At 40.8% G+C, this 24,138-nt stretch overlaps 2 protein-coding genes across 7 annotated transcripts in view; both read left to right on the plus strand.

Moving 5' to 3' along the window:
• Window positions 1-17,875, plus strand: part of PBLD (phenazine biosynthesis like protein domain containing) — a 175,770-nt gene extending 157,895 nt beyond the window's left edge. The window contains exon 16 of the transcript XR_013824372.1: window positions 17,771-17,875. The gene's annotated coding sequence lies outside the window, so the exon portion shown is untranslated. The remainder of the gene's footprint in view (window positions 1-17,770) is intronic.
• HERC4 (HECT and RLD domain containing E3 ubiquitin protein ligase 4) overlaps window positions 1-24,138 on the plus strand; it is a 239,152-nt gene that overhangs the window by 78,985 nt on the left and 136,029 nt on the right. For 3 of the 6 annotated variants that reach the window (XM_079900837.1, XM_079900841.1, XM_079900844.1), the window contains exons 1-2: window positions 18,216-21,171; window positions 22,971-23,275. In XM_079900837.1, coding sequence (XP_079756963.1) covers window positions 23,050-23,275 — 226 coding nt within the window. In that variant the 5' untranslated portion in view covers window positions 18,216-21,171; window positions 22,971-23,049. Of the gene's footprint in view, window positions 1-18,215; window positions 21,172-21,306; window positions 21,493-22,970; window positions 23,276-24,138 lie in introns of those variants that run through there. The other 3 variants (XM_079900839.1, XM_079900838.1, XM_079900840.1) reach the window with 2 other exon arrangements.

The raw sequence follows: 24,138 nt of genomic DNA on the forward strand, positions 1-24,138 counted from the left end.
CATCACCCAACTGCTTTTCATTCCAAACTGAGAATGGATTAGTTAAAACATAGTCTAACCAAGAAGTCTCCTGTTAATATATTAGAGATTCTCTCCTTTCATCTTATAACCTAGACAATAAGCTTTAATTAAAAATGTGGGTGAGGGAATTCCCTGGAGGTCCAGTGGTTAGGACGCTCTCAATGCCGGGGGCCCATGTTCAATCCCTGGTCAGGGAACTAAGATCCCACAAGCCACGTGACGCAGCCAAAAAAAAAAAAAATGTGGGTGATAATGTCAATAAAAGGGATAAGCAAATATTTACAATGTCACAGGGGACTTAAACCAAAAATTTACCACAGTGTAAACTGAGCTGGGGATAAATCTGTTTGTAGACAGCCCACTGGCCTGACAATATTGTGCAGATTTCAAATAGGAATAAGAAAAGCCTTGGTATAATCAGAAATGTGATCATACTGATCCTATAAAACATAAACAACCTTTCTGGTCTGATCTGCCACTCTTCTACACAAATCCTTGTCTCCAAAAAGTTCCACCAGTATTTCCTTGCTGTATCTTTCCTTCCTGCCTTTGTTCATTGTTTCTTCCAATTATTATGTAATTAAACAACTAATGGTTATAACATTTCTTATATTGCTGAATTAAACTGAGTTTTCATATATGCATTTATGCTTTATCTATTTAACTAGATCAACTCCTTGAGAATCGAAGCCATAAAAAAATGTATATAGGCCACACAGTTTTAATCTCAAGGCATGGCACAAATTAGTCACTTAATAAATATTTGTCTGTAGCATGCTATGAAAATAATCTATTAATTGTTGAGTTGTCCTAAATTATTCACACAATTCAACAAATATTTAATGAATGCTTATTGTGTGCCAGAAAAGATCAAATGACCTAAACTCTCAGCAACATTAACTGATTCAATTGTCATTAACAATTATGATGTTAGTTTAACACAGAAATACTGTTAAGAATCAATTCAAATGAGGAAAGGAGCTAAAAATGTTTGGTGGTTCTTTGTGCACCAGTCATTGAGCAATGACTATCAATATATGTGCTTTGGCCTAGTGGATGCTCACAATTCTTGAGATAATTGATACGGGGGACTTTCGCTTTTGGAAATGATTGGGGCTGTTTACAGCACCCACCTTGCCCAAGAGTTCTTCTGTAGGTGCCCCATAAGAGGCACTTTCATACTTTTGCATTTTCCTTAACTGGCTTAACCACTATTTTTCCTGCCCACCTTGCAACAACCTTTGTTTTACATCAGGTCTTTACTTTCTGTCCAAGCCCTAGAATCAGACTCTTTTTTCCTTCCATAGACTGCTCCTCTCGAGTTTTGGACTTAAAAACCCTACTACGGGGCTTCCCTGGTGGCGCAGTGGTTGAGAGTCCGCCTGCCGATGCAGGGGACACGGGTTCGTGCCCCGGTCTGGGAGGATCCCACATGCCGCGGAGCGGCTGGGCCCGTGAGCCATGGCCGCTGAGCCTGCGTGTCCGGAGCCTGTGCTCCGCAACGGGAGAGGCCACAGCAGTGGCAGGCCCGTGTACCACAAAAAAACAAACAAACAAAAAACCCTATTACACATAGCTGAGAGGCAGTTCTGTCTGTTCTTATGCCTTGGTTTTTGAGATTCCAGCTCAAGTCACAGACTGAGTTGCCTGTTTTCTCAGAAATAAAGAGTACAGTACGCTTAAAACACATATTCTCTAATGTAGATCAAGATTTCAACTACTGGTGGCTGACTGCAAATTGGACTTATTAAAATGCAGATAAGCCAGAATGAATTACTCAGCTCTCTGGTGATCCTAGCTGACCTTGTCCAGTGTCCACACCAACCAAGCTTTATTGTTCACATTTAATACATAATTTAATTTAATACAACAACCCAGGAAGTGTGAATTGTTATCCCCATTTTATGGAGAATGAAACTGAAAAAATTATATGCTACTGTGGGTTTTGCAAATTCAGGGATCTGAAAAAGTCTCAGGAGGTACACCCTGAGATCATCCAAGGTATTCTATATCATTATCCTTCTTTGTATAGAGGAGGAAACTGAAGATCAGAGAAAAAATTTCCACAGGGCCCCCTCAGAGCTGTGATTCACACCCAAGTCTACATGACACCAAAGCCCAAGTTCTTCTCTACTACATGGCATCTCCTTTCAGAGGAGTACACCCTTGTTAGTAATGCATTTGAGAATCAATTTTGAAAAAACTCAGAAGATGTAGAGTTCCAAGAAGGAGACCTCAAGTGATATTAGGATTATGATGATTTAGTGATTTCCTCCAAAATGCTTCCAAGTCCTTGGAAATCTGGATGATTTCCTATCTCTGACTGGTCAAAGAAATAACTTAAAAGAAATTGAAGCAACCATAAATAATAAACAATTATCTTGGTGCATTTCTATCTGCAAATTACTAGACATAGTGAAATTAAGCATGTAGAGATCATATTTTAAGTAGACATTTACTTAGCACTTCATCTTTTTGAAGTTATTTACAGTCATGTATTGGTTATTATGTTCTAATAACAATGACAGAACTACACCACTGTCCGTGAAGTTGGTCTTTATTATGATTATTTTGTACATAGGAAAATTAAACACTAGAATGGCCATGCAAATGTAAGTGTAAATCAGCAGTAAAACTGAGATTGCCAAGTTCACATTATTAATTTAGTTTAATAAGAGCTTTTTTAGGGGAACACCCCAAAGTTTATCTACTAGCAAAACTGGAGCAATAAATATGTGCTAAATGAGGCTTAGAACACGCTTTGAATAACTGAGTAGAGATGGCAACTAAAAGAAACATAAAAAAGTAATTATTTTCTATTTCTATTTTTCTAGCTGGTAATTATAGCAAATAATATTTTTCTAAGTCTTAAGAAAGCTGTGAGAACCAGATTAATTTCTTTTATTCTTTAAAATGATCTAATTGCTCATGAACTTTATTTTAAAGGTCATTTATCTCAATGTACTAAAAACTTCCTTCCTAGCTACTATGGGAAGTCTCATAAAATAGAGACTCAGTTTTTTAAAAAAAATTCTTATCTGCTTTTTAATTTTGTATGAAGAATAGGTGGAAGAAATCCAATTATTATGTTAACAAAAAGAGGCAGCTGGATTGCTTATTTGGTGATCATTCACTATGTTTATATTGGGATGGCATGGTAGGCAGGGTTTTATTTGATTTAATTCTCTCTTCTCTATTAAGTTAGAAATGTTAAGGTCAGAGGATGTTTCCAAGTTCAGGTAATGTTTAACTCAAACAATGAAAAAAAATAAGTAAGCATAAAAGCCATTGTAAAATCAACGTCTTTAACTACCTTAAAACCAGAATAAGGGACCTCGTTGGTCCAGTGGCTAAGACTCCACGCTCCCAATGCAAGGGGCCCAGGTTCGATCCCTGGTGAGGGAACTAGATCCCACATTGCTGCAACGAAGATCCCGCGTGGTGCAACTAAGACCCAATGCAGACAAATAAATAAATATTAAAAAAAAAAATCAGAATAAGGATGCACGTGAATCAAATTTAAGAAAGATCCATCGCCTCTTTTCAGAAACAAATAATAACTAGTACAGAAAGATGAGCAGTTTTAAACTGAGACATTGATATATGCCTTGTTTGATTTGAACATAGAATATTTAAAATTTATATCAGTGGTATAGTATGATGTTTAAAAGAAGAAGTCAAATAAATGCTATAATTAGGCAGAGAGAAATTGTATTTAGAGTTAGAGTCTACCTCCACCACTTATTATCTGAGAAGGCTTAGGCAAGTTATTTAATTTCTCTGTGCTTTAGTTTCCCAGCTCTAAAAAATGGGAGAAATATTAGTACCTAACTCATGGGATTGCTGTGAGAATTAAGTAAATACTCTTAGAATAAAACCTGGCTCCTAGCAAGTGGCCAGTAAATGTTAACTATCATTATTACCATTCTTATCATAAAAAGATATATGTTAAGTAAACATCTTTTAATCTGGCTTTGTGAAGTCACAGGGAGTGAAGTATACACATTTGCGCTGAGCTGTAAACTCTAAGGAAAGGCCAGAGGCTGAATGGGCCATCTAGACTGATGACTCAGACACAGCCGCAGTTCAGGTTTCCAGACTGATTCAGTCCTTGGCTTCTGTCCTGACACTGACAACAAAAATGCCAATTAGTGCAAGAGTGATGAGTTTTTTTAACACGGGTGCTGTTCATTAGAGATTCAAATCAGATCACTTACATCTTGTATAGGACACCAATAGTGATCAACCAAGTTCAGTTGTAAACCAATGACATAGAGGTAAAATGCTTCATATCTAGTTACCGTGCTCCTGAACCATCTGCTTCTGAATTCTAAATTCTCAACTCAGCCACTGCCAAGGGGCTAAACATAGCTAAAGGGTTGAAATTATAATTTGATCTGACAACCCAAGTATCAAACAAGCCTACTTTAGCCAAATAAGTAGAGGGGTGACAAATATCAGAGCAGTATATCCACTCTGTGGTATGTGCTTTATGACAAGAAAATAATAATTGAGAGTATTGGTAAATATCTTATTTCTTATCTGATCTAGAAAAGGGTGTCAGCATAGATTGGTATAAAACTTTAGGTTGACAAAACTATTGTTAAGGTTAAGTGATTTAGAGAGGAGAAATCTAGGGAAGTGAGGGATATCTTAGAATTCCCATGATCCTGAATTGTCTAATGGACTAATGTTGAATGTATATAAACACCACATGGAATAAGATAAAGAAGATTTAGATCTACTAAATAAATGCTGATGATGATGATGTGGAGTAGATGTCAAATACAAAGAGCAATGATGTTTTAAATCCTATTATTTAAATGATCTTTTGTACTAACACTACATTTGAAAAGTGTTTTATTGTTTTTTATTAGCTATTTCTCATCAGAGTCCTGTCAGTAGATCTGCTTTAATACTCACATTTTACATATGTGGAAGCTGACATAAAAAATAATTAACTAGTTAGGGGCTTCCCTGATAGCGCAGTGGTTAAGAATCTGCCTGCCAGTGCAGGGGACACAGGTTCGAGCCCTGGTCCGGGAAGATCCCACATGCCGCAGAGCAGCTAAGCCCTTGCACCACAACTACTGAGCCTGCACTCTAGAGCCCGCGAGCCACAACTGCTGAAGCCCGCGCGCCTAGAGCCTGTGCTCCACAACAAGAGAAGCCATCGCAATGAGAAGCCCTCGCACCACAATGAAGAGTAGCCCCCCGCTCACCGCAACTAGAGACAGCCTGCGCACAGCAACAAAGACCCAACGCAGCCATAAATAAATAAATAAATAATACAAAAAAAGCTTGACAACTTAAAAAAAAAAACATCTTCAGTCTTTTGAAACTCTTTATACAATATATGAATAAAATAAATCCTTGACATTCACAGTAGGGTGTACCGTAAGCCATTTGTGGATCCCTTATACCATTGTTGTATTTGATTTTTCAGATAAAATGTGTATGAGATCATAATTAGAGAACTGATGGTTGCTTAGGCTCAGGGACCATGTAAGTGACTAGCCCTGAACCCCCAGGTCCAGGTGTACATGTCCAAAGTGATACCTCAGCAAAATCACAAATTATTGTGTCATGGCCTTTCAGGGTAGTTCCTTGTTTAGACAAAAATGCCAAATGTTAAATGTGTGAATGCCAAGGGCTTTTTTGTGTTTTTGATCAAATTCCTAAGTCCATGGCTGAGTGGCACTGCCAGTGGCAGGAACAAGGGATGCTCACACTTGAGGAAGCCATGAATTCACTCAAGCTAGGTCCTCGGATGAAGTGAAGCCAGTTTGCCACCAAACAAACCCCTGGGACCAGGACGTAGAGAGCAGGCTGTGGCCAGAGCTGGAGTGGGTCTGGCCTGGTTTAAACTCTGCTCCAGGCTAATAAGGAAAAACCAGCTGGTTTTGGGTCTCTGCCTTTGCCTTTAAGTCCTGATGTGACTTCTTTTCCCCAGGGTTTCTAATTAAAGAATAAAATTTAACTAGTTAAAAAAAAATTAGTTCAATGAGAAAGAATTAGTTCGGTTCTGAGAGTTTGAAACCTATGCTCGTATATACCTCTTTAAACTTTAGTTATTCATTTTTAAAGAGCAGTAAAGCTTGTATAAGATTAAAAAGAAAGTCTTCAAAACAGTATTTATAATATGACCCTGTTTTATTTTTTAAAATTTTGGAGTACAATATTCCAAAATGTTAAACTGGTTATAACTATGTAGTGGAACTATGGAAGATTTTTCTCTCATTTTTTCTTAGCTGTACTTTTTAAAAAACTTCTAATAAGGGTGTATTATAGTTATAAAGAGAAAAAAAATGGTAAAAGTTGCCCCCAAGGCAAAAAAAGAAAAAAAAAAAGCTTCAAGGACACCAGTAGAAAAAAGAAGCAAAATTTGTCTGTAGCCTAACTGATGGTCTCTACCTACCTATCTATCTGTCAAATATATGTTTGTATATAAATATAAATATGTGTATATCTACATCTATATCTACATCTGAAGAGATAATTGGAATTACCAGTAGGAAAGGGAAATCAAAGAAGAAAGAATCAGCAGTGTTCATCCAAGAGAGCCTATCTGCTCCTGATGGTGGTGCTGGCAGCTCCAGACCAACACTACCAGATGCCATAACCAATTACTTACCTTGCTCCAATCCATGCTCATACAACAGCATTCTGATTTCAGTTGAGTTTTTGTGTGTGTGTGTGTGTACGGTACGTGGGCCTCTCACTGTTGTGGCCTCTCCCGTTGCGGAGCACAGGCTCCGGACGCGCAGGCTCAGCGGCCATGGCTCGTGGGCCCAGCCGCTCCGCGGCATGTGGGATCCTCCTGGACTGGGGCACGAACCCGCGTCCCCTGCATCGGCAGGCGGACTCTCAACCACTGCGCCACCAGGGAAGCCCTCAATTGAGTGTTTTATTAAAATAGACTTATTTATTTTTTAAAACAAATTTATTTATTTATTTATTTATTTATTTTTGGCTGCATTGGGTCTTCGTTGCGGTTCGTGGGCTTCTCATTGCGGTGGCTTCTCTTGTTGCGGAGCATGGGCTCTAGGTGCGTGAGTTTCAGTAGTTGTGGCACGTGGGCTCAGTAGTTGTGGCTCATGGGCTCTAGAGCACGGGCTCAGTAGTTGTGGCGCACGGGCTTAGTTGCTCCACGGCATGTGGGATCTTCCTGGACCAGGGCTCGAACCCGTGGTCCCCTGCATTGGCAGGCGGATTCTTAACCACTGCGCCACCAGAGAATTCCCTAGACTTCTTTTAAATAATAAGTTGGTAGGTGAATATGGCACTTAGTTTGCTCTCAAGCCATGTTTCTCATTGTCAATTAACAAATTGGAAATGTGGATGCTGTATTACTCTCTTGGGAGTTTGATTAATGTAAATACCCTGCAAAAGGACTGGATCGCTATAAGAGTTTTTGAAAAACAAATTAGGTTTCTGATCTTGGATAGCTGAGGACCAGACAATGAAACCTGGTGATTTCATCAAGGTGATTAAAAGCTGCAAGATCTTATGACAGTCAACCAACTGGACTTCCCTAAGAAGCAATCCTGTAATTCAATGTGTGACCTTTAGCATGAAATAAATACATGGCAGGTGTGTCTTGGAAACACTGCCATAAGATACTTCCACAATATGAACGATGGGGATGGCGTTTTAGCTATGATCCAGCCTATCTTTCTTAGCTTGGAGTTGTAGATAAACTGAGGACGAGAGGAAGTAAGTCGGTTATCTAAGATTGCAGTTGATATCAGCTCAAACTTGAAATTATAATTGGTGCTTCCTAGTCCAGCATATGAAACTGTTTTCCATAGCCTTTATGAAATAATATCACAGCTGTAAAATGCACACATCCATGACTATATCTTCGTTTCTTGTTTTAAAAGATATTTATTCACTAGTATGTTCAAAGTACTCTGCTAAGTTAAGATTTTCTTCAAATCTGCTCTATATGTTTTATAATATGAGTAAATGTTTAACGCTGGGAGTAGGGTAGAGGAAAATATGGCTACTTACTGAGAAGCTAATACATGCCAGGCACTGTTCTAGATACACTACATCTTACTTTCATTTATTATATGATTAAATGCTTTTCAATAATGATGATTTTTATTTAATGATCATCTTGGATATGACCCGATGCAATGAAGTGCATTCATTTAGGGCAGCAGTCCCTAACCCTTTTGGCACCAGGGATCAGTTTCATGGAAGACAATTTTTCCACGGACTGGGGCAGAGGGGGATGGTTTCGGGATGATTCAAGTGCATTACATTTATTGTGCACTTTATTTCTATTATTATTACATTGTAAGATATAATGAAATTATTATACAACTCACCATAATGCTGATAGGAGCCGGAGCTCAGGCGGTAATGCGAGCGATGGGGAGCGGCTGTAAATACAGATGAAGCTTCACTCGCTTGCTCCTCACCTCCTGCTGTGCGGCCCCGGTCCTAACAGGCCTCGGACTGGTAGTGGTCCGTGGCCCGGCGGTTGGGGACCCCTGATTAGGGTATCATTAGAGAACTTATATGGTACACGTCCGAAGGTTTTAGTAAATAATAAGTGAAAGTAATACTCCCAACGGAAGAGGTTCTTTTCTGTCTCGCTACACACTAAGCATCCCTCCCACCCCCCACAAAAGCTCACAAAAGACCACATATTGTGTGATTCCATTTATATGAAATGTCCAGAATAGACAAATCTACAGAAACAGATAGTAAATTTGTGGTTGCCTAGGGTTGTGGGTGAGGGGAATGTGGGAAGAAAAGAGGAGTCACTGCTCTTGGGTATAGGTTTTTGTGGGGAGGGTGAGGAAATGTTCTACAGTTGATTGTGACAATGGTTGCAAAACTCTGTAGATATACTAAAAACCACTGTATTGTACACTTTAAATAGGTGAATTGTATGGTATGTGAATTATATCTCAATACAGCTGTAATTTTTTTAAAGTTCTAAATTTCTGCCGTCCAGTTGCACAGTCCCTTCAGATCAACCCTGTGAGATACCCTCTTAATAGAATGGGAGGGTTTTACCATTAATGAGTAGTAACTTAAAAAAAAACCAGGTAATATAAAAATGAATTCCAGCACAGAAGGTAGGAACTTATAGAAACCATGGTGAGTGATAGATAAATACGCCAACTGGGAATAACTCATGTGTGTCCTAAGGTAAATCACTGATCCAGTTCTCTATGAAACAACAACACAGAAAATCCTGGCCTCCTCCAGGATTCTGTTTTCTGTCTTCAACCAGCTCAACCACTCTGTACTTTGCCCATGAACAAAGCACAGTGTTGCCCACTTAGTCCTATTTGTGGTATCTCTAATCTTTCCTTTTTGGACCTGCAGTATCTCATCCATTTTTTTAATATCACTTGGAAGTACTCTTTCCTCATTCTTCTTCCACATGGTTTTACAGATTTTCTAGGACAGCCTCCTCCCTTTACCCCAACACTTGAAAAAAAAACAGCACCTACACACCCCAGAGAGCCACAGTTCAACAAGGTGAAAAGGTGTGGTTCAGATGAATACCTTGGGTGAGGATGGATACAAGAATAGTTTTATTGCTCTCTTAATCATTGGATTCCTGGAGGCATCTCTTTACTAGGCAATATTAAATCTTTCCATTGTCCGGACATTCCCTTAAGAAATCGCTTGCTTTACCTCCCAAGGTGAGTTCTCAGGGAGGGCCTTACCTGGCACAAACTGCAGTGGATCTCCACGGGGGTTCCACAGGGGCTCCTGGCCCTTCCCCTCACTTGCTGAGTGCAGGGAAATCTGCCGTGGCTTTCCCTTCCTGGGCTTGCCCATCCTGCTAATTTTAGGCTGCTTCCTCATGCAGCCACCTTGGGTATCAGCATGTGGCTCCCCTCAGAGGAGCTATTTTCTCCTATGAGTCTCATTTGTTTACAACTTCTCTCCCTTTTCCTCCTCAACCCCACCTCTGTATAGCTGAGCTATTTCTTAGTAATAAATAAAATATCTTCCAGAATTATGCTTACTCTAATCTGAGTTTATACCTGAATTCAAGGGACTAAGGAAAACTTTTTATATTAGATTTTAGTTGTCCTTCCCAGTAGCCAGATTTCCAAATCATGTTTATCTAACAAATAAACTAGGTTTCTACTGTGGATAAGATATTAGGTCACAGGGATACAATGATGAGCAAAGCACATGTGTATTTCACTGATGTAATCTCGATAACAGATTTATCAAACTTCCACTGTGTTCTGTGCTCTCTGTTCAGACGTGGGAATAAAAAATTAATAAAGCAGAGCCCGTGTCCTCAAAGAGCTCATTAGATATTTCAGTATACATAGAGATTCAAAGAGGCAGGGCTTACAAATTCCTGAGACTTAGTTTTCATATAATGAATGGAAATTATGTCTTCATATATGTTATAGACATAATCAAACAAATTGCTTATTAACTTAAAGGATATAAATATACAAGGGCAGTAGACAAAATGGATACGCTAAGCAGCATCTCAAGGCTCTCCTTTACATGTCCCCCCGAGCATTTTGTTATTCTATGGAGCCAGAGGGGTTGAAGTACCTGGAGAAGCCAATCTAGGCAATCAAAGCACAGGTGATGACTATCAGTATAACAAGACACATTCAACTTAAGATTTTTCGCGGTGATGGCGATGTTAATTAATGTATGTGGTATTCATTTCACAGTACATATGTGTATCAAATCATGACATTTTACACCTTAAACCTACACAATATTATATGTCAATTATATCTCAATAATGCTGAAAAAAAGATTTTTATTCTACTTGAACAGAATAAGACTGAACTTATCCATTATTTATATGTGTGGATAATTGACCCTGTAAATTCATGGTGTGGGCATGTCTTCTACGTGAACGTAACTAAGCTCCCCAATACTTGGAAAGAGATCCTTAGCACCTTGTTGAGTAAAAATATTTACAAAATTCCAAGATCCATTGAGTAAACATACTGATTTCTGTGTCTGTGCAACATACTTTGGAGTATGAAAAAACATCAGAATGATATTCAGTAAATGTTCCCAGTATGTATCTCCTGAGGTGGTGTCTCTGATATTTTCTTCTTTATATTTTACTGAATTGTTTAAATTATTAACAATAATAATTAATATTTTAAAATAAAATCTCTTTTAATTTTTAAATGAGAATTTCCCATACTAAACAAATTTAATTTTAAACAGAATAATTTTTTGTTAAATAAAAGAAACCATCTTACCCAGTCCCTCTAATTGTAACGAGGAGAAGGATGATAAGGTGTATCACCCTTACCATAGACTCAGTGTACAATTTTATTCTCTGATGATGTAGTACTTTAAAAAAAAAATGTTTTCCACACGAAAAACAATTCTAACATTCACCATTCCACAGGATTTCTGTTTTATTGTCGACACTCTCAGTGCTTGCAAATGGGAGCGGTTTGAAAGCTGCTCTTTGGAAGTTAGCTTGCTGGGCAGTGCTTCCTTTTAAAGATTGAACAGATGAAGTTTGTTGTTTGTTGAAAGTGAACAGCACACGACCCTTCAGTTCACCTCTTAATACCCCAATGTTTACAAAGAGTAATTTTTCTTCTCTTTATTTTTTTAAAGTAAAACAGCAGGCTGAACTGCATGGCACTTTTCTTGGGCAAACATGTTTGTCATTTTATGTGGTTAAACTGTATTTAGGTGCTGTGGAGGTGGCAACTATAATTTGTCTTCTAGGAACACTCTGTCCTTCCTAGTCACTGATGCTCAACTGTTCCTTCAGGCTATCAGATCTACACTGAGACAATAAAAATACATTTTTAAACTGTAACGAAAATCTGTCCACAGAAATGTCTGTGTTTTATTTATTTCTAAATGCCAGCTATTATGGCAGTTTATTTCATTTTTCCAAAAGAAGCATGAGTAACAGTACACATTTTTTAAACATTTGCAAGCAATGTGTATAAAAGTTATCTGTATGCTGAAGGCAACCAACAGTTGGTTCTAGAGCACGTAAGGAGTTCTGGGGGGTAGGGGAAAAGGGAAGGGAGTTTAAAAAGCTTTTCTGTCTCTTTACTTCTGTGTCCTCTGTGCTGCTTTCGTAAGATTTTTAATGCTTAATTAAGAAATGTGGGGGGCTTCCCTGGTGGCGCAGTGGTTGAGAGTCCGCCTGCGGATGCAGGGGACACAGGTTCGTGCCCCGTTCCGGGAGGGTCCCACGTGCCGCGGAGCGGCTGGGCTCGTGAGCCATGGCCGCTGAGCCTGCGCGTCCGGAGCCTGTGCTCCGCAACGGTAGAGGCCACAACAGTGAGAGGCCCGCGTACCAAAAGAAAAAAAAAAAAAAAAAAAAGAAATGTGTTGTTGGGAGTCCCCTTGGTGGTCCAGTGGTTAGGACTCTGTGTTTTCACTGCAGGGGGCACGGGTTCTATCCCTGGTTGGGGAACTAAGATCCTGCACGCTGTGAGGCAAAAAAAAAAAAAAAAAAAAAAGTCAATTTCTCTTATAAAAAGTGATAATTGAATAAGATGCACAGCAAGTCTGTTTCTTTTATACCATTAGTTTGAAAGTTAGTAATAAAGGATTCAATAGATGAAGATACTCATGCTGTGGTTGACTTCTATGAAAGAAATAGTACTGTTAATTTGACTAAAACCTGTAGTTAAAATTAGTTTTAGTCCTGATTCTATTTGAAGGCTGTGAGGCATGCCACTTAAAAATATACATATGGGGCTTCCCTGGTGGCACAGTGGTTGAGAGTCCGACTGCCGATGTAGGGGACACGGGTTCGTGCCCCTGTCCGGGAAGATCCCACATGCCGCGGAGCGGCTGGGCCCGTGAGCCATGGCCGCTGAGGCTGCGCATCGGGAACCTGTGCTCCGCAACGGGAGAGGCCACAACAGTGAGAGGCCCGCGTACCACCAAAAAAAAAAAAAAAAAAGTATATATATATATATATATATATATATATATATATATACACACACACACACACACACATACACACACACACATACATATGTACATATATGTGTGTTTGTATATACATATATATACATATGTGTATATATATATGTGTGTGTGTATATATATATATATATAAAAGATCTGGGCTTCCCTGGTGGCGCAGTGGTTAAGAATCTGCCTGCCAATGCAAGGGACACGGGTTTGAGCCCTGCCCCGGGAAGATCCCACATGCCGTGGAGCAACTAAGCCCGTGTGCCACAACTACTGAGCCTGTGCTCTAGAGCCCACAAGCCACAACTACTGAGCCCACGTGCCACAACTACTGAAGCCTGCACGCCTAGAGCCCGTGCTCTGCAACAAGAGAAGCTACCGCAACGAGAAGTCCGCGCACCACAACGAAGAGTAGCCCCCGGCTCACCGCAACTAGAGAAAGCCCAGGCACAGCAACGAAGACCCAACACAACCATAAATAAACAAACAAACAAACAAATAAATAAGATCTCACCCTTTGGCTTGATGCAGGTTATATTGCTGATTCACTTTGGTATGGGACCTGGCACAAGGAACAAGAAAAAGCAAACTTTCCAGATTTCATATTTCTAACAGCTAAATTTGAACTTTTCAACCTCAGATATCTTTATGAGACCCTTTGAAATCAGTAGCAACAAAATAGCTCAACTTGCAACCCAAAGTTTGACTGTTAAGCTCTAGTAGTTGAGATTCTGTCTCTTTATTGCTATTTTAATTGTTTTCTTTAAAAGAAAAACACATAGGGACTTCCCTGGTGGTGCAGTGGTTAAGAATCCGCCTGCCAGTGCAGGGGACATGGGTTCGATTTCTGGTCCGGGAAGATCCCACATGCCGCGGAGCAGGTAAGCCTGTGCGCCACAACTACTGAAGCCCTCGTGCCTAGAGCCCGTGCCCCGCAACAAGAGAAGCCACTGCAATGAGAAGCACGTGCACCGCAAGGAAGAGTAGCCCCTGCTTGCCGCAACTAGAGAAAGCCTGCGCACAGCAACGAAGACGCAACACAGCCAAAAATTAAAAAATAAGTAAATTTATTTTTAAAAAAATAGAGAAGAAAAACACATAGACTTAAAAGATTCATATACGTACAGATCCCACACTTCATACCATATTTCTTTGGTGATGCTCATTATTAATTAGAACTTGCAAAATTCTCATCTTATGATTGCTGTGGGATAAAATTAATTTTAAAGCATAGTTTATCATACAGTTAAGACTTCGTTTTTAAAAACAACTTTTTTTTTCTGCCAACCCTCCCCCCTGCAAAAACAAAACAAAACAACAACAACAAACACCATAGTCATTCTGAGCACTTTCTCTGTTTAGAAACTATAGTAACTGGAATAATCACACTGTAATTTCAAAGGCATGGACACATCCCCACATACTGGTCAATGGCCACATTACATGTGATTTTTTTTCAGGCTTATGCCTGTTTGAATGCCAGCTGAATTCCTGTAATTGGATGGAAAACAAACACAAAGAAATTATAGAGTTATAAAAAGAAAGCATTTAAAAAATATTTCAGGTATTTATAATATGATCATTACTACTGTTTCACGCTGGGATACTGTGAAGGAAATTGGAGTCAGAATGTAAATTTAGAGCAGGAAATGAGATTAGTATAAATGTGAGAATGAAAGTTGAGAAGGATTCTATAATAAATATCCAGAATTATTATTCTTTATGTTGTTAAGTGGCATATATCATAACATGTAATATAATGAATAAAATTGTTTTGCTTGCATCTATTAAAAAGAGGGGGAAATTTTTTTCTGTGCTTTCTCATTTATGTGGCAGAAGAGAATTCTTTCTCCCATCTCACTCACTTCTGGGCTAGGCCCATACCCTGTAGGATAACAGAAAAAGGACTTTTTATGATGCAGTTCAAAAGGAAGAAAAAAATTGTTACGGGCTGAATTGTGTCCCCTGCCAAATTCATATGCTTAAGTCCCAATCTCCAGTACCTCAGAATATGACTGTATTTGGAGATGGAGGTTTTTTTTTTTTTTTTTTTACGGTACGCGGGCCTTTCGGTGTTGCGGCCTCTCCCGCTGCGGAGCACAGGCTCCGGACGCGCAGGCTCAGCGGCCATGGCTCACGGGCCCAGCCGCTTCGCGGCATGTGGGCTCTTCCTGGACCGGGGCACGAACCCGTGTCCCCTGCATCAGCAGGCGGACTCTCAACCACTGCGCCACCAGGGAAGCCCAGAGATGGAGCTTTAAAGCGGTAATTAAGGTAAAACGAGTGGGCCCCAACCCAGTACACCTGGTGTCTCTATAAGAAGAAGAGACTAGGGCAGAGAGAATGCGCAGAGGGAGGAATGGCCGTAGGAACACCCAGCGAGGAGGTAGCCATCTGTACGTCAAGGAAAGAGGCCTCAGAAGAAACCAAACCTGCCAACACCTCGATGTCTGACTTCTAGCCTCCAGAACTGTGAGAAAATCAATTTCTGTTGTTTTAAGCCACCCAGTCTGTGGTATTTTGGTATGGCAGCCATACCAAACTAATACAGAAACACACTCTTGATTTTTCAAACTTAAAAAACAGGCCACTTCATTTTTCCTGGTCAAAACCTGTCCTTCTCCTTCTTCCTTCAGCAGCTATCCTCATCTTGGTAAATGTCCTCAAGTCAGAAAACTACCAGTGGCCCAGCACTCCTCCCATTCTCTGCTCCCCTACAAACCATCCATCACAACTCTGTTAATTCTATTCCCAAAGTATGCTTTAAATCTACCTTCTTTACTTTATCTCCATCACAACCACCTTAGTCCCCACCGCTATTATCTCCCACTTGGATTATTATAAAAGCCTCCTAAATGATTTATCTCTGCCCATGTTCACCCTCCTGTAATTCAGCAATACTGTGCAGTTCAGCAACAAGAGTAATCTTTTTCTTAACAAATATAATCATTGCCCTCCTCTCCTGGCTTAAAACCCCTGAGCAGGGGCTTCCCTGGTGGCGCAGTGGTTGAGAATCTGCCTGCTAATGCAGGGGACACGGGTTTGAGCCCTGGTGTGGGAGAATCCCACATGGCGCGGAGCAACTAGGCCCGTGAGCCACAACTACTGAGCCTGTGCGTCTGGAGCCTGTGCTCCGCAACAAGAGAGGCTGCGATAGTGAGAGGCCCGCACACCGCGATGAAGAGTGGCCCCTGCTCGCCACAACTAGAGAAAGCCCTCACATAGAAATGAAGACCCAACACAGCAAAAAAAAAAAAAAAAAAAAACCAAAAAAAAAACCCTGAGCAGTACTTAGAGTAAAACTCCTTAATGTGCTCTTACTGACTGCTTGTCACCAAACATTTCTTGTACCCTTGTGCTCCATCTACACTAATTTTCTTTCAGTTCCTGGAAAATGCCAAGTTCTTTCCTGCCTCAAGGGCTTCGTGTTTCTCCCTCCACCTAGAATATTTTCTCAGCCCTATCTTCACAAGGCTTGATCCTTCTCTTTGGTTTCAGTTTTAATAACAATTCCTCCACTGAGGACTTTACTGTCCATTCTGTTCAAGGACTTACTCTATTATTCTCCATCTCTATCTCTTGTTTGTTTCCTTAGTATTTATTACAATTTGGAATACTTTTATTTGCCTGCCTACTTGTTTTTTCCTCTCTCTACTACTAGAACGGGAAGGCAGCACGGAGTAGGTGTTCAGTAAAGATTTGTTGAAGAATCTTAAAATATCTGACTGCCATGTGTATATTCTAAGGTGAAGCCATAATGCTAGGTCAAAGACCAATGAGAAGGGATGACCATGAGGCCCATAAGACAGGGGATTAAAAGGACAGAATTCTCCAGATGGAGGGACTCACTGAGGGACTGAAGAAAACATGGCCATGCAACCACTTGATTGAAGGCTCCAACCTTGGAAAGCAAGGGTGTGTAAAATAAAATAAAACGGGCTTTTCCTGTTGTCCACTCAAGGTGGAATCTACAATTTGGTGGCAGTAGGTGACAAATTCTTTCGGACAATACCATCCTGTCCTTTCTCCCTTCCTTTTTTTTTTGCCATTCCTCACGGCTTATGAGATCTTAGTTCCCTGACCAAGGATCGAACCTGGGCCCCCAGCAGTGGAAGCACAGAGTCCTAACCACTGAACCGCCAGAGAATTCCCTATCCTGTCCTTTCAAAGTTAACAATAAAAGGATTAACCTTGCCATACATATCATTTCCCCACTGTTGGAACTTATGTTGTTTTTAATTTTTGCTTTTAGAAATAATATAACAATAAACGTCTTTGTTCTCAGTTTTATTTGCCTGCCTTTTTGTTTTTATCTTTCTCACCTACCAGAATTGGGAAAGAGGCACATAGTAGGTGCTTAATAAAGATTTGTTGAATCCACCTTGTATTTCCTTAGGACAGAGTCCAGAAGTGATATAATGTAGGTAAATAGTTCTGTGCAATGTCTCACAATAATTATTGCTATTAATATGAACTATTGTTAAATGAAATTTACTGACTCTTGAAACATATTGCCGAATTTACTTATAAAATGGTTGTAATAATTTACGTTGCCAGCACCATTAATTAATTAATTCAATAAATAATTTTTGAGCACATGCTATAGGCCAGGAACTGTTCAAGATATTAAGGAACAGAGCACTTAGGAAAACAAAGTCCCTGCCTTTATGGAGTTTTCTTTCTAGTGAAAAAGACAAATTTATATATCTACCTATATAATATATATTTATAGATTTTACATAATTATTTTATCTTTTAATTTTTTTATAATTTTTTTTTTAAATTTTTGGCTGCGTTGGGTCTTCGTTGCTGTGCACAGGCTTTCTCTAGCTGCGGCGCACAGGCTTTCTCTAGTTGCTTCGTTGTGGTGCGTGGCTTATCTTGTTGCGGAGCATGGGCTCTGGGCACGCAGGCTCAGTAGTTGTGGCGTACGGGCTTAGTTGCTCTGCAGCACGTGGGATCTTCCTGGACCATGGCACGAACCCGTGTCCCCTGCATCGGCAGGCAGACTCTCAACCACTGCCACACCAGGGAAGCCCATGGCGGGCGGATTCTTAACCACTGTGCCACCAGGAAGTCCCAACATAATTATTTTAAATTTATCTATATATAACATATGGAATATAATAAATAAAATATTATACATTTATGTATTATACAATAAATATCAGGTAGTGATAACAGATATAAAATAAAGCAGGATAAGTTATTGAGAGTGAGGGGCTAGTTTTTTTGGTTAGGGTGATCAGGGAAGACTGGGGAGGTGACATGAGCAGAGACTTGAATGAAGGAGGTTAGGTGGGGTACAGCACAAGCAGTATGGCTATATGGAAGGGAGCAGGGGAAAGAGTGGGACAGGATGAATACCTAGTTTAGTGGTCTCTCAACACTCTGAGCTTTTTTTTAAATGAAAATAACACGATAGGTAAAAAATATTTTACTTTTGTTCTAAATAAGAATTATATCATTATTTGTGATATGGAATGCTTTCCCAAAAGTTCTCTTACTACTTGTTAGTTCAGGAGAGATAATGTTAGCAATAATAAAGCTAACATTTACAAAATACTGGCCATGTTCAAGGCACTGTACATGTTACCTTATTAAATCCTCACAACCCAGTGAGGTATGGATTATTAACTTCCCCCGTTTATAGAAATTGTGACTGAGAAGTAATTTTCTGTAAAACAGACCATTAGTAAATGTCTATAGGTATTTTGGGGAGGATAGAAGGACAGAGGTCTGAGTGGCCTGTAGGCTCAGGCTCTGAGTCCAGACAAACCAGCACCACAGGCCATACTCATCATCAATTACTCATGCTGCTTTTATACAACAAATTCACATTATCCTAATAAACTTCTGATCCTATACTTGTTTCACTTTTAAGGTAATCACAGGCTATTTTCTGAGATCTTGTATCACAGTTTCATAGATTTATAAGGTTAAAAGGAACATCTAGAAAAGTCTTTTCCACTTTCTACAAGCAAGACGTATATTTAAAAATATTCTAGCGAGAGATGCATCCATGTAGCAGAGATAGCTGTCCACTAATTCATGCTCTCTCTTCTATGGCATAAAGTAGTACCAGCGAACTCAGCAGGGGTTATGTTTCCCAGTCCCCTTGCATCTAGGGGTGTTGTTCTTGCTAACATTATGTGTGCAGATGTGATATGTGGCACCTCCCAGACAAAAGTTTTAAGAAGCTCCTGGTGCCCTCATCTCCCCAAGTTCCTGGAAATTAGTTTTGACGCATTAGGAACACCCACTTGGAATGTTAAAAAGGTAAAAAATACACTCTTATTATGTTAACAGTCATATTTTAGTGTTTATTTGTTGCAGCATCTATTACATATCTTAAAGACCCAAATCCCATAACTTCCCCTTTAATAATATATTCGGAGGCATCAAGTCCTGAAGGTTAAAAGACAACAAAAGCCCTACAAGGGCAATGAAGCTATCAAAATAAGAAGTATGTTTCATGGGCAACATCACCACTCCTAGTATTGAAATTATGCTTTCTTTGCTTAAGTACCTTGTTATTTTTATTCTTATTTCTGTAATATACAGAAATAAGGTTGTGGGTTGAATTGGGTTGCCAAGAGATGGTTGAAGTCCCAGCTGCCAGTGCCTGAGAATGTGACCTTATTGGGAAATAGGGTCTTTGCAGATGCAATCCAGTTAAAAAGAGGTCACAATGGATTAGGGTGGGTCTTAATCTAATGACTAGTGTCCTTGTAAGAGGGACATTTGGACACAGAAACACAGGGAAGAACACCATGTGGAGATGGAGGCAGGGATTCGAGTGGTGCATCTACAAGCCAAAGAATGCCAAGGATTGTCAGCAGCCACCAGAAGCTAAGAGAGAAGTATGGAGAAGATTCTCTGAGACCCCAAGAGACAACCAATCCTGCTGCCTCTTTGATTTCAGATTTCTGGCCTCCATAACTGTGAGACAATAAATTTCTGTTGTTTCAAGCCATCCAATTTGTAGTATAGTGTTACGGCAGCCCTAAGAAACTAAAACACACACATATTCTAGCACACACACTTTCCAATCTGAAATATATTTTTCAGTGAGATAAAGAAACATGGCTTACTGTGGAATTCTTTCTAGGTTCTCAACATTCACTCTGAAGTCAAGGTACTAGAAAAGTCTGACGTAAAATTTCAAGAGTGCCTTGTTTCAGGTTTTCCTCCTTGACTGGCCTAGGAAATCCAGAGTTTATTTTTGTGAGGCAGGGACTCTAGCCATATACATTATTTAATTTTCTCTAAATGAAGGAGGCCCTGCGTTATAAGTTTAGCTTCCAGGGAGAGTGCAGAAAGTGATGGCAGCCAACACTTTATCAGGAGCCTGAACTGGTGGTGTTGATATTTAATGCCAGTAGGCTCCATCATTGCTGCAATACATCTGGCATCCTCAGAATAACTCCAGTTGGGGCTAAGGGATAAAATAAAAGACTTCAACAACCTTTATATCCGTATTTGTGATGTTTTATCTGCCACTTCAAATTCTTCTTGGATAAAGGTGGAATAAAATAATAGAAACTGGAACTAATAGGCAAAAAGACAACCTAGCCAAAAAAGGAAGAGATTTTCTTCACTAAAAGGCCCTAGTGCACGCTGAAACGCTGTGACAAGACACACCAAACACCTGCATTTGCCTTGCAAATTCCAACTTCTGTGCTTGGCATTTTTCTCTTAAGGCAAGGCAAATCACCACACTGCGCAGGCGCCCGCGTCGGTGTGCCCTGGGAGGATTCCGGCGCAGGCGCGCGGGCCACGAAGTCGGCGGGCTCGCGCGCGTGCTCCGCGGTTCACTTCCGGCCGACGCCGACCCCTCCCCCTCCCCCCGCGTTGCCTCCTCCCTCTCTCCCTTCTCCTCCCCAGTCTGCCCCAACTCTTCCCCACCCCTAGCGCTCTCCGCCTCGCTCGCCTCCTGCCCTTCCCCTCCCGCTCCATCCGGGTCGCTGACGGCTGGCTCTGGGCTAGAGAGCAGTGGCGGCTGCTTTTCTCTGAGGAACCCGGTAAAGTTTCACAGGAGCCGAGGAGGTGAGCCGCGGAGCAGCTTCACCGACGCCGGAGGAGCTCTGGTGTTCGCAGCCACTGGCTGAAGGAGGAGGGTCCGGGAGCTGGAGACCTGTCTCAGCTGCTGCGCTGCCTCCCTCTTGCGGGAGGCGCCGCCCCCAGCCGCCCTGGGCTTCCCCTGCCTTGAGGGGCCGGGTGAGTCGTTGCCCCGGTGGGTTCGGGGGCGTGTGACGGCGTTAGGGAGGGGGCTGGGCGGATACAGGCCGGCCTGGCGCTGGGTGCTTTCTCAGCGTTTCCTCGGGCGGGGGTGGGGGGACGAGGGCAGTGTCGGGCCCCCTGGCCCGGGGGCTGGAATGTCGCACCTCCCCGGGGAAGGGCCTCCCTGGGACAAGGGCCGCCGAGGTGCCGAGCCTCGTGCGCCGGCCTCTGCGGCTACTGCGAGCGGACGGCTGCAGCAGTTGACTGGTCGGCCCGCGAGGTTGGGTGTGTGCAGATGATTTCTCTCTCCCGGTCCCCGTAAGCTGATCTCAGTGCATATTCAGGGAATGATGGGAATAAACTGCTTCTCTTTCCCCTACCTGTTGCTGGCGAGAGGACGCCTTTCCCATTACCCCTCTTTTTTAAAGAAAAGGATTGTTAAACCTCGTGCGTTAGAATTTGGGGTGTTGTCCTGTCCTCTCCTTAAAAAAAACAAAACAAAAACCGGGAAGACAGTGCAGAACTCTCGGGAACTATCGGGTTCTGATGCCCCAAAAGAATAAAATCAAACTTTTCTTAATGGATGGGTCATGGATAGAATGAGACAGCTTCAGCACTTGCTAGCCCGCACTTAGGAAAGTTGGGTTTTGAAACTTCTTAGGTTCTGTGTAAGGAATGTGGGTACCTACACGGGAATAAGGCTGACTTCCTGTAATTGTGTTATTTAGTAACGCGATATATCTAAAAATCTGTGTAGGTTTAGATAAAGTGGACTCTTTGTTATCTGTGTCTATATAAGCGAAGAAATATTCAGTCACTCTACTGGAAAGTTCTACAGATTTCGCCACCAAACTCTCAGTGTCCCAGTCCGCATTTCTATTCTTGAAAAATCGGCAGTGCCGGAGTTATTTGCAGTTTTTTTTTCCATCTTCAAATAATTGTCTTAGGGGTATAGATAGATGTAGATCGGCTTCGGGAGATATTTTTCAGTCATGGTTCCCACTCGAAATAGAAAATGTTGAATTTTGGGGGAGAGTCTTGATCTTTAAACTGCATACTTTTGTATTATAATTAGGTACACTGATTGAGTTTTTAAATTAAATTAGTAGTGAGGTCAGAGTGTTAATATTTTGATTTGTAAAGTATGATCTTTGGAGGTGATTTTCTTAATATCAAAGCTTACCTAGAGAACTGTAATTTTATCTGGGGCCTGTTAGTTGGAAGAGTCTTTTAAGTTGTGGGAAACTTAAAGTTTCCATTATTGGCTTTATTTCTAGTACAGATAAGAACTTCAGTTTTCTGTTAATGTGGAGGTAGGTGTTAGAAAATCTAATTATCCTGTGACTTGAGGGAGATTGCAAGGTTTTATGTTTCTGTAGTTGGCTAAATTTTTCACTGAGTATATATCTGATTTTGGGGGCAGTGGATAGATGTCATATTTCTTGCTCCCACTGAAATTATTCAAAGCAAAAAGGAAAAAAAAGGTTAACTTCATCAGGATACTTAATATTTCAATTTGATTAGTCTATTATAAGGCAACAAAAAGTCAAAACTAGTTAATATTTAGATTTTGCAAAGAATCATGGGGAGTGATGTATTTTTCCTAAACATTTCTGTATGATAATTTTAAAAATATACAACTGATTGGTTTTTGAAATTGAAGGATACTTCTGTAACACATTATAAAGTAAATTTCATGTTTACTACATAGTGATTATTGTAGCCTAGTACTTGAAAGAGCAGTTATACATTATGTTTCCTTTGAAGTCATATTAACTTTTTTTCTATCTTCTCAGACATAGGGATACCTCCAACTTGCCAGTGTTTCAGAAGGGAATGTTTTATTGAAACTGGAAGACCAAAAGAATCACAAACATGTTGTGCTGGGGAAATGCATCTTTTGGACAGCTAGGTTTGGGTGGAATTGATGAAGAAATTGTACTAGAGCCCAGAAAAAGTGACTTTTTTATAAATAAAAAGGTTCGAGATGTAGGATGTGGACTCAGACATACTGTATTTGTTCTGGATGATGGAACGGTATACACATGTGGATGTAATGATCTAGGGCAGCTAGGTCATGAAAAATCGAGAAAGAAACCAGGTAAGTTGAAATTTTTTTTGTTTGCTATTTCTAATAATTATATCATTTAAGTTTGAAATGTCAAACAATTTCTCTAGTCCTAAACCCATGTTTTCTTTTTATCAGGCTTTAAAAGCAAACCAGGCATTAAATAGATCCTTTACAGTTTGCATGCTTCTAAGTACTTTAATTATTTTGTGGTTTCTTTTTTTAACAAGTGCTATTATAAACCCTTATTTTTTTTTTATTCTTTTTTTTTTTTTTTTGCGGTACGCGGGCCTCTCACTGTTGTGGCCTCTCCCGTTGCGGAGCACAGGCTCTGGACGCGCAGGCTCAGCGGCCATGGCTCACGGGCCTAGCGGCTCACGGGCCTAGCCGCTCCGCGGCATGTGGGATCTTCGCGGACCGGCTCACGAACCCGCGTCCCCTGCATCGGCAGGCGGACGCTCAACCACTGCGCCACCAGGGAAGCCCTACAAACCCTTATTGTATGAAGCTGTGGTTTCAGAACATAATTATGGTGATGTAAAACAATAGCGAAAACCACCCTGCAGTGTATAGATCTTCTTTGGTACTAAGTATATTGGTATAGAATATACAGTATGTAGGTCCTCTTTTATCAGTACTGGTCAGCCACCCTGGGCAGATTTTATTTTTTATCTTCTTCTTTTTTTTGGGGGGGGGCAGATTTTATTTTATTTTATATTTATATTTTTATTTTTTGCGGTACGCGAGCCTCTCACTGCTGTGGCCTCTCCCGTTGCGGAGCACAGACTGCGGACGCGCAGGCTCAGCGGCCATAGCTCACGGGCCCAGCCGCTCCGCGGCATGTGGGATCTTCCCGGACCGGGGCACGAACCCGTGTCCCCTGCGTCGGCAGGCGG

The sequence above is a fragment of the Stenella coeruleoalba genome, assembly GCF_951394435.1.
Source record: "Stenella coeruleoalba genome assembly, chromosome: 16".
In the NCBI taxonomy this organism is placed as follows: domain Eukaryota; kingdom Metazoa; phylum Chordata; class Mammalia; order Artiodactyla; family Delphinidae; genus Stenella; species Stenella coeruleoalba.